The 10,820-nt window shown below is 32.5% G+C and overlaps 1 protein-coding gene across 4 annotated transcripts; it reads left to right on the forward strand.

Moving 5' to 3' along the window:
- Positions 1-1,310: 1,310 nt before the first annotated feature.
- On the forward strand, positions 1,311-5,312 carry LOC112720646 (small ribosomal subunit protein uS15-like). Of its 4 annotated transcripts, XM_072208045.1 has the most exons (11): positions 1,311-1,881; positions 2,072-2,107; positions 2,473-2,536; positions 2,647-2,804; positions 2,937-3,075; positions 3,185-3,294; positions 3,448-3,611; positions 3,807-3,890; positions 4,121-4,301; positions 4,508-4,592; positions 4,930-5,312. In XM_072208045.1, exons 8-11 carry the CDS (start codon positions 3,880-3,882, stop codon positions 4,953-4,955), a joined length of 303 nt encoding a protein of 100 aa, XP_072064146.1. In that variant the 5' UTR covers positions 1,311-1,881; positions 2,072-2,107; positions 2,473-2,536; positions 2,647-2,804; positions 2,937-3,075; positions 3,185-3,294; positions 3,448-3,611; positions 3,807-3,879; the 3' UTR covers positions 4,956-5,312. The 4 variants fall into 4 exon arrangements, 2 of the variants coding, with proteins under 2 accessions (XP_072064146.1, XP_072064147.1); XM_072208046.1 differs by having other exon boundaries at positions 3,448-3,890; XR_011868118.1 differs by lacking the exons at positions 4,508-4,592; positions 4,930-5,312 and having other exon boundaries at positions 4,102-4,497.
- Positions 5,313-10,820: the final 5,508 nt, after the last annotated feature.

The raw sequence follows: 10,820 nt of genomic DNA on the forward strand, positions 1-10,820 counted from the left end.
AAGAGATTTTATTATTGTTAATTTATTTTACTTGTCATTTAAATTACCTGTTCCTTACTTTCAAAACTCCCAATTTACAAGACTCATAACCAATAATAAGAACACCTCCCTGCAATTCCTTGAGAAGACGACCCGAGGTTTAAATACTTCGGTTATCAATTTTAAAGGGGTTGGTTACTTGTGACAACCAAAACTTTTGTAAGAAAGGAATTCTTGTCGGTCTAGAAGCTATACTTACAACGGGAATTTATTTTTAGAAAAATTCTAGATCGCGCGAGAATTTTGTTCTTCACTAGGTTAATTGGTTTCCTTCCTACACAAAGGAAAATGATAGAGGCAATGCTGGTCAAATGCACAACATGAAAGATGCAGGCATTAGCACACCCCATATATGCTGAGATAGCTAATCAAGCAGGTGGTTATGAGAATGTTAATTATACCTTAAAAGATATGTATAATGAAATTGCTAAATGAAGGCGTCATGCACTAAATGATGCTAAAGTAGCATTGAAATACCTGAAAAACCAAAAAGCTGAAGATCCTTGCCTCTATTATAAGCACATAGTAATGCTAAAGGGGTGTTGCAAGCTCTATTTTGGTGTGATAGAAGAAGCTATATAGATTATGAAGTGTTCGGAGATGTGCTTGCCTTTAATGAGACATACAAGAAGAACAAGTACTTGTGTCCAGTAGTAGTGTTTTTCAGTGTGAATCATCACAACCAAACAGTGATATTTGGAAGTGCTCTAGTTACCTATGAGAGTAAGGAGGTCTACATATGGTTATTATAACTACTGGCAGCTATGAAGGGAAAAACACTTGTATCTGTGATTATAGACAGTTCCCCATCAATAAAGTTTGTAATTGAGGCGATATTCCTAATAAATGCCCATCATAGATTATGTGCCTGGCACCTCATTCGGAATGCCACAAGTAATGTTGGAAACCCAAAATCACTACTAGAAAATTAGTTATTACAGACGGATATTTCCGACGGATTTTATCCCACGGAAATACAGACGGAATTTCAGAGGGATTTTTTGTCGAAAAACAAAAAAATGAATTAGCATAAATTACAGACGGAAAAAAGAATCCATCGATAATTCCGTCGGAAAAATTAATTTCTTTTCATGGGAAATGGTTACAGATGGAAAATCCGTCTGTAATTAAGTGGACAGAACGCTGCATTTTATTAAATTATTACAGACAGATTTTTCGTCTGTAATTTAAAATTTTCCGTCGAAAATATTAAAATAAATTTCAGCGTTACTAACTCCTCCTCATTTCACAGATTCTTCCCCGCGCCTCCACACCCTCCCCTCGAAATGCTCTATCGGTGGCGCTTTTCAGCCTTGCACCGCCGTCGCACCTTTCGCCACCGCCGCACCGAACCTCCATTGCACTGAACTTCCATTGCCCCGTCACACCCCTTCCCAGCTCTTCTATGTGTGTTGCTCGCATTGTTCCCTTTCGAACCCTAATATGCATTTCTCCGCCACCGTCTTCGTCGCCTTCGTCTACCTTCGCAATTTTATAAAACTATAGCACCGATCGCTCATTCAGCGGCACTAACCATAACCAATGGCGTCCGCCGAGCAGCCATTGAAGAAGCAAAACCACGACACTCTCCCGGAATCCCCACTGCCACACCACCGCCGCTAGCACCGCCGCCACAATCTCCTCAAACCCTAACTCGTCCTCCTACTCCTCCTCCTCCGCCTCTGTCACAGGATGAGGTTGTCACCAAGCAGAGGAACAAAGATGGGGTTCGAACCATGTTTGAGAGCTACCGTTGCATCAAGCTCTTCTTGTCAAAGAAGGAAGGTGATTTCATCCATGACCTTGAATAGAGCTTCTTCGCTCTCGTAAATGCTTCCAGAGGTAAACACTACTAAACAACACTTCATAGTTCATTCTCTATCTTTTTGGAGGGTATAAATTTGAAATCAAGGTTAATGAATTTGAGTTTGTTTATACCATTCAGACCTTAATGTACCATTCTTCTCTTCCTCAGAATATAGCATTTTCTCATATCTTTCAAATTTAGTATTGCTTGCATCACCATTTGCAGGTCTATGAACTGGACTTGATATTCAACTTCCATAAGGTTTGTCCCCACAACTCCATGTCATGATTTATGTTAATAAACAAATAAATTGTAATAATAATTAGTTATTTCCATTGATTCCACAAAAAATTCTATGTTTCCTTAATTCCCTTAATCAAATACTGTTTTGTGTTTTCAATGCTTGGTTCATTTGCCATAACTAAATAATCTTATAAGAGTAGATGCTTTCTTTGAATTTTGATCTGAGCTATCATTTCCTGTGTATAATATTGCCTGAAAATTATTCCCAACTATTAATAATGTTAGTGTCTTGCTTCACGATGCAAAACTAGAAAGAACAAGTTGCTAACATAGACCTTAATCACGCTAACACGATGATCTTCACGGTTAACAAATGGATGCAGTTTCTCAGTGGAATAGAGAATTAGGGGAATAACAAAGTACTTCCAAGTCTGCAATGATAAAAAGGTAGGTCATTCATATTCTTTTGTTCTTTGACTTTATTTGATAATGTTTTGAATACTAATTAAAATGAAAATCAAGACCTAAAACTAGAGCTTGTGAAACTAAAAATGAAGCTAAAAGAGATCGAGAATTTCACACTGATCAAATAAGGAATTAGCAGCCCTATGGTAAGTGCCTTCCCTTCTATGCATTGAGGCTCTTTATGATTTCTAAAGCATCTTGGTACCTACTTCCTCTGGCTTGGGCATGGACAGGGACTGCAGTAACTGGGGTTAGTTCAACATGCATATTTTACTTAATCCTTATTGTCTGTTTGAAAAATTCTTCTCACTCCTATCCCTAAGAAACTCATCTACACTTAACATCTTTGTAATGCTCTCGTTTTGCTGTTTCTTTGTTGTAGGCCATGACTGTCCTTACAAATCATTTTCAAAGAACAAATTAGTTGAGGACATTGTTGGAACTCTAGTTTCTTTGTCACTAATTTTTCCAAATGAGCCATGGCGATTTAAGCATGACAGACACCATGCAAAGACGAACATGTAAGTAGTGTTTCTCAATAATGATTTTAGTGGAAGATTTTGTAAATTATCAGCAGTTTTCTTATTGTTTTGTTGTGCTTTCAAAACTGTAATATCTCCATTGTTATAGGTTGTATGAAGATATTGCTTGGCACCCTGTTTGGAAAGATGAGTTTGATTCATCTCCTGTTTTGCAAAATGCAATAATATATTTCGAACTTGGATTTCTATAGCTCACTGGTATGGTACATTATGAGATTTTTATTCTATGTGATCAACTATGCCCTATAATATCATTGTTTTGTTCCTCAAGAACTTCTTCGTTGACTTGAGCAGTGGGCAGTCTCAATTTTAATCTATACTAAATCTTGATATAACCATGCCCTCTGGCAGGTTGATGTGGCACTTTGATTTGAAGAAGTTCAGGACAAATGAAGTAAAGAGGGTCAAGATAAGTTTAGCTTGTGTTTTTGCCTTTATGGCGATTGGATGGCCGTTAATTATTTATAAGACAGAAAACATGCAATGGATTAAATTCTGGTTCATGCCATGGCTGGGTAATTTCACTTTACATGTAAAATTTGATATATGGTTATACCATTGGAGTTGGTAACATAGTTTTCAGTATCATATCATATCATAAGCCACACTGGTTATTTTTTGATAAAAGATGATCATTTCAATAGTGTTTATAAATTGTAAAATGGATACTATTAATTTATTCTCATATAATCTGACGATCCCTTTTTCAGGCCTTTTCCTAACATATCTTGGGCTATACTTGATGAAAGGTCATAGACAACCAGCACTTCTCTACCTTGTTCCATGTACCTTAGGTAAGTAAATTAGTAGTAGTAGTAGTAAAAGTACATGGAAAAGTACATGGAAAACTAATGGAAATGTTCCTTATCCATTCTCGTGTTATGTTATTTGCTGAGAATGTTTAATAATTTTTCTATTTTGCAAAGTTGTCACAAGTGTTGTAGACTTAATTGAAAATTTTTTTTCATGTCTTTTTCTTTATTGTATACTTATACTGGCATGCAGTACTTTAAAATTTTTGCAGCAAAAAAAGTGTAGTTCCCTTTCCACTTGATCTATACCACTTGATCAAGAAGGCTGTCTCAATTAGGAAGCACTTGGAGAGGAATAGGAAGGACAAGGACTCCAAATTCAGGTTGATTTTGGTAGAGAGCAGGATCCACCGCCTTGCATGTTACTACAAGAAGACCAAGAAGCTTCCACCCGTATGGAAATATTAAGTATCAAATATGCATTTTCTTTAAATCACAACGGTTTCTTAATGTGCTTGAACTTTTATTTTGATGACTAGACACCAGGATGATGCATTTCATGAGTACTTCCATTTTTTAAAATCCTTGTGGTTCCCTGAATTGGGTTTTGTGTGATTCATATTTTAATTGTGCTGTTTGTTCAACTTCTTGCTTCTTAGGCTTATCTGTGGATTACGACCACATACACAGAGAGTAGAAAAGGTGGTGGGGATTGGCTTTCAACTTGGACTAGACCCAGGAAAGGTAAGATGATCTTTACTAATTTTTCTTTCTTTTTCATATAATGTTGTCTGTCTTGGTAGGAATTCAATAACAATCTATGGATTTGATATGAAAAGGATGATGAAATTATGTTGTACTTAAATAAAGAAACCTAAATTGCACTTAGCTTCTCTTTACCAACTTCACATGGATAACGTACCAGAAACATAAAAAAGGGGTGTACTTCCCATGCATCTTTATTAGTTCTTTAGTCTTTACCTTTTTTTTGGTCAGTATTTAATTTGGTAATAAAGAAGAAATTGTATATTGTGATTTAAATAAAATCGCTCATGCACTATATCTTACTCTGTTATTTCAGTTTGGGTGTTTGAGCTGTGTTTGTAACATCCCAAAATTGGGAGAAGAAGGACAAGCTGAGAAAGGAGCCAAGGAAGGAGGATCTAAGGTTCTCGGCCAAGTTTTGCTGCAAACTAGCCACATTCTCCCTTAAAGCTTCATTTTTCAGCTTAAAAAAAGTAGGATATTCTTGTTTAATTGATTTAGTTGAATGCATGTGATTGTAAGCTAATTAGCAAGTAGGATATTCATGCACTATATCTTACTCTAATTACATGTCGGCACTAAAAACATCTAGCAATTTGTTTAGCTTGGCTTGGCTTGGCAAATATACACGCTAAGAGATTTCTTATTCCATAAGATTTGACTACATGCTCTTTTAATTAAATATTTGTTTGTGATGAATTATAGTTGATGTATCAACACACTTTGATGTATGGTTGTTACTTAATATTATAGTTGATGTATTAATACACTTTGTTTATGTTTTGAATTATATTAACTTGCTTGTTTATAGTACTTTTCTTTTAGTTTGATAATACGATGAATTTTTTATTTTTTGAAATATTATAAATATTTGAATACAAAATAGATAAAAAATTGTATTTATTAAATTTATATTTATTTTATATAAAAACATGTTTATTTTTGTAATAGAAAAATCTAAAAAAAAAATTATTTTACCTTACCGACGGATTTACAGACAAATTTTCTGTCTGTAATTAGAGTGTAAGATGGTTTCCAAGATTCAAATTACAGACAGAAAATCTGTCGAAAAATTTGTCTGTAATTACAAACGGAAAATCTGTCTGTAATTACAGATGGAAAATCCGTCAGAAAGTTCGTCGTCTTAGGGAAATGGATAGAGAATTTACAGAGGAAAAATCTGTCGGTAACTGGTAAAAATCCGTCGGTAAATAATTTCCGACGAGGCTTTTATAGAAGGACAAAATCTGTCGGTAATTTCGTCGATAACCAAAAATCCGTCTGTAATAAAGACTAAATCTATCTGTATTAATCTATTTTCTAGTTGTGAATTCACATCTATGTTTAAGAAGTGTATACTAGGAGATTATGAGATTAGTGTGTTTGAGTAGAAGTGGTTTGAAATGGTTAAGGAGTTTAGTGTAGCTAAAAAGAATTGGATTATTAACATGTATGAAAAAAGATATATGTGGGCCATTACACATATTTGAGGCAAGTTTTTTGAATTGGATTATTGATGCAAAGGTTTGCACTCCATTATTGTGAAGTATGTTAAATTGCAATATAATTTAGTTGATTTCATAAAATATTTTAAGCGGTGTCTTACCTACCTACGATATAAGGAGATTGAAGCTGACTATATTTTCATATCTGGTCTTTCAGTACTTAAAACAACATTGGAACCCTTGGAAATGTTTGCTTCAAATGTCACTATCCAAAATAAACTCATTTTAATAACATTTATTTGTATCAATTTAACTTGCATAAAAGGTTAAGTTATTGTCCAACCTAATCAGTTTAGTTTTTTAACTAATCTTTTTTTTTCTAATGTGTATTATTTTTGTTTTGTGAGTATTATTTTTTACTGCTAATCTCACACTAAAATGACAAGATTAGCTTGCTTTTGTCATGGTTTGATGCCCTTTCCTTGCATGTATTATAGTGTCATGGATGAGAGACAAACCAAAAAAAAAAAAAGAAGCATGATTCTTCCTCATCATGTTGCAAAATTCATCTTTATGTATTTTGTACACCTTTGTATTTCATTGTGTTCGTAAAAGTTTGTGTTTCAGCAAACAAAACGGTGAACATATGTCATACTTTGTCCATGTCTCTAATAGATATAAATACTAATCAAGTACTATCTACATTACTTTTGAAATATAAATTACGTGAGACTAATATTTTTGCATGGATAATTTTTGTTCATTTCTTCCTTCCAAATGTAAGATGTCTTCCCTAAAGGAGGTGATAAATACATTTTGCGAAAGTGTTAATATCTAAAAGCTTGTGTCATGTGAAATATAATTTTTGTTAGATTATTATGGGAATTAGGAACCATGATTTCATAGTGTCATTTGAAGCGAATATTAGCTTTATAATTTCGGGAACGAATTTAAAGAATGATCCATCTTTCAAGAATTAATTTAACCATTATCCCAATTATTATTATTTTGGTTAATGAATATAGGTAAGTAGATATGTAAGTTAGGTAAAATATAAGTTATGATCGGGTAGAATTGTAGAAAATATCAAATGATAAAAAGCCTTCTTAAAAGATAATATTTTAAGATCACTTAGAAACCTTTGAAGTTTGAAACTTGAACATTAATAGACTACTCTAAAAGAGAAAACTTAAATAGATATTCTAAGAAAAAGGGTATATTTTTTAAAAGAGTAATTATCCAAATTAGTTCCTAAGGAATTTAAAAGTGGACATTTTAGTCCCAAAAAAAATTAATACACAAATCAATCTCTAAGATTTTACTCCAACAGACAAATCAGTCCTCATTCTATTTTTTGATAGACTAATTACCCAAATTAGTACCTAATGATTTTAAAAATGGACATTTTAGTCTTAAAAAAGGTAATATATAGATTAATTCCCAACATTTTTTTCTGTCTCGTCCATTTTCTAGCATGACTCACTAAATTTTTCAAGTATTTATTAGAAAAAATATTAGTAGATATTATAATCAAATTAACTTTTAATGTTAATTTAAACCTATTTGATTTCTAATATGGTATTTTTTCAAAAAAAATATTATTAAACCATCCTCACAACAACAACAACAACAACAACAATAATAATATTCAATAAAGTTATTAGAGATTATTCTACAAAAAATTCAAGGTTGAAACTATTTGATTTTTTTAATATAACTTAGTTTGGTATGATAATTAGGAATTAAGTATAATCAAAGTTATTCTTCTATTTTCACTTAAATCTCAACTTGATCACCAAATTATTAATTAACTCAAAAAGCTAACTGAATTTCTACTTCATAATTAGACTAACTTAACATATACATCCATGTGGCACATACATATTATTTTTTTTATTTATAACGTGTGCAAAAATCATGTTAACAAAAAAAAGTTTGTCAAATTGCAACTTAATTCATATGCATAATGTCAAATTATCAACAAGAATCCGACAATGTTCTATTTTAAAACACATGTTTGAATAATAATAATAAAGGTTAAGATATAGTAAAAGTAAAATGGATGAGGGAACTATTATGTCTGACAGAAAAAAATATTAGGGATTGATTTGTGTATTAATTTTTCTTGAGAACTAAAATGTCCGCTTTAAAAATCTTTGGAGACTTATTTGGGTAGTTATCCCGCCGAAAAATAGACCAAGGACTAATTTATCTGCCAAAGTAAAACCTTGAAAATTGATCTAACTTTTATAATATTTGAGAATTGATTTGAGTAATTACTCTTTTTAAAATATGAAACTCTAGTGTATAGCTCTAAAGCTATGAGACCTACACGCTAGCCAACTATGCCACCATCCTTTTGTTATTAACTTTCAAAGTTTTATCTTCTTTTTTTTTTTTTTGGTCAAGTGGATTGGACAGCCTCCAATCCTAGACATTACATCCATGCAGTACACACCCACACAATACACTCACACACACTACATGGGTATACATTATGGGCTCTTAAACAACATCCAACAAAATTTTATCTTCTAACTTATTGCATTCTTCTTTTATCCGTACAAATTTTATGTATGTGTGAAAATTTTTATTTTGACCACTCATTGAAACAAGAAAGTTCACCCAAAAACTCACCTTTAGGCCTTTCCTTTAAATACAAAGATACATATTTGTTTCTTATTTTTTGGGACGTGAAAATGTGTTTTTTTTTTGTATTAGAAAATGTATTTGTTATTTCAATTGAAAGTCTAAAACTATCTCTTCAACCTTCAAGAGTTCTTTTTGTCAAATGAGCCAATAAATAAAAAAAAAGTTATAAATGCTCTTTTTGGCGATTTAGGAAAGGACTTGTGCTTGACAAAATAAAAATAGCAACAACTAGTTGATTTTTTAGTGTATTACATACCGAAAAAATAAAGAAGCTATTTCTTTTATTAGGATGTCTTTGCAACTTGCAAGTTTAATTTCTAAGGTAGCGTTTGTTTGCGAGACAGAGACTGAGATTGAGAGACAGAGCTTGAGAGACAATGACAGAAATAAGTATCAATATTGTGTTTAGTGTAGAAGTGTACAAGACTGAATTATGTCTCAGTATTCTATTTGATTTGAAATAAAAGTAGAGACTAAAAAACTTAAAATTACAAAAAACGCCCTTAATTTTAAAATACAACCTTAACCCCCAAATCCAATTTGATTTTTCTCAGAATGCAACCCTAACCCCCTTTCTCCTCTCCTCTACCCTTTCTCCTCTCCTTTCCTGTGAAGGAATTCTCTGGTCTTTTTGGTCGCTAGTAGCACCTCCAAGGACTGTGTCTCCAATTCTCCATCGATTCACCTTCGTGGCGCCAGTTACTTCCTCAGGATTGTGTCCTTGCCGCCGTTTGCGCCGTCGTGGGTTTGCGTTGCCACCATCTCGGAGCTGTCTCTGGTCTCCCTCTTTCTCTCAACGGACTTGGTGTCCTCTGTCAATTTTTACCTTATTTGCTTGTTTATTTTGTGAGTTCAAATTTGATAATTTGGTATGGCATTTGTGAATCGCTCATTTTTTAATTTGTGAATTCATCATTTTTTTATTTGGCCTCATATGGATGAAAAGTGTAAATCCCTCATTTTTTGATTTGTGATTTGCCCTGATTTGCTTAAAATTGCTGATTTGTGCTTCATCAATTTTTAAAAATTTCTAAAGTTGTGATTGCTGATTTCTGATTTGCCCTCATTTGCTTTATATTTTTTATTTCTATTTCATCTATTTTTAAGATTTGTGAATTTGTGATTGCTGATTGCTGATTTCATCATTTGTTAACTTTGTGATTGTTAATTTTATAAATTAATTTATGATAATTACTATATAGAAAAACAAAGAAGATTACTTGAGAACTATTTATCATAATTATGTTCTTATTATCACTCTTTTTCCTTACCAGAATTAGTACACACTTATTATGGTATATTATCTTGAATTATTGAGGTTGTATACTTTTCTCATACACCTATGGAAAAATCCAAAACTTCTTAAATGTTGTTGAGTTTCTCTGTTAGTAACCTAGCTATGTTAAAGGCACACATATGAATTATGCTTTGATGATTTGAATTGCTGTTGACTATGCTTGGGAATGTTTTATAGTTTTATCTTGAAGCAACATTTTCTCCCCCAACTTTGTGACTTATGATATTAGTTAGTTTGCTAGTAAATGTGCACTACAGGGTTTTTGTTTATTTGTGGCAGTTTTTCTCTTATTTGTGGAGGTTTATAACCCCCACGAAATGGTTTGTGGGGGTTCCTAAAACCCCCAAAATTTGAGGTGCCACGAGGTCTTTAGTGGGGGTTTTTAAAAACCTCCACAATCTATTCAGTGGAGGTTTTGTGTGTGTTTAGTGGGGGTTTTATATTGAACTTTTGTGGCAGTTCTTGGTCAATGTTTGTGACGGTTTAAAACCCCCACAGAAAGACTTTTTCATTTTAAAAATAATAGCTATTTTGTGGAGGTTTCAAACCAATCAATATAATTTTTAAAAATTAATCTACATTATTATTACACTACTAAATATTTATTATTAAAAAGAAATATTTAATAGACAGAATATCAAATTAAGGACAGAAGCTGCATGAGATGACATAACTATAGAATATTCATTTGGTTAATAACCATGAAGCTGCATGAGATGACATAACCATCAATAGACAGAAGCTGCATGAGATTATAACTATAGAATATAACTATAGAAGAGATTATAACTATAGAATATTACTCTATGTAGC

Source organism: Arachis hypogaea, chromosome 11, assembly GCF_003086295.3.
Source record: "Arachis hypogaea cultivar Tifrunner chromosome 11, arahy.Tifrunner.gnm2.J5K5, whole genome shotgun sequence".
NCBI classification, from domain to species: domain Eukaryota; kingdom Viridiplantae; phylum Streptophyta; class Magnoliopsida; order Fabales; family Fabaceae; genus Arachis; species Arachis hypogaea.

Coding starts and splice junctions, on each gene's coding strand:
- LOC112720646 (XM_072208046.1), top strand. Junction 4,302..4,507: donor AGACCAAGAAGCTTCCACCC/GTATGGAAATAT, acceptor CTTGCTTCTTAG/GCTTATCTGTGGATTACGAC. Junction 4,593..4,929: donor TTGGACTAGACCCAGGAAAG/GTAAGATGATCT, acceptor CTGTTATTTCAG/TTTGGGTGTTTGAGCTGTGT.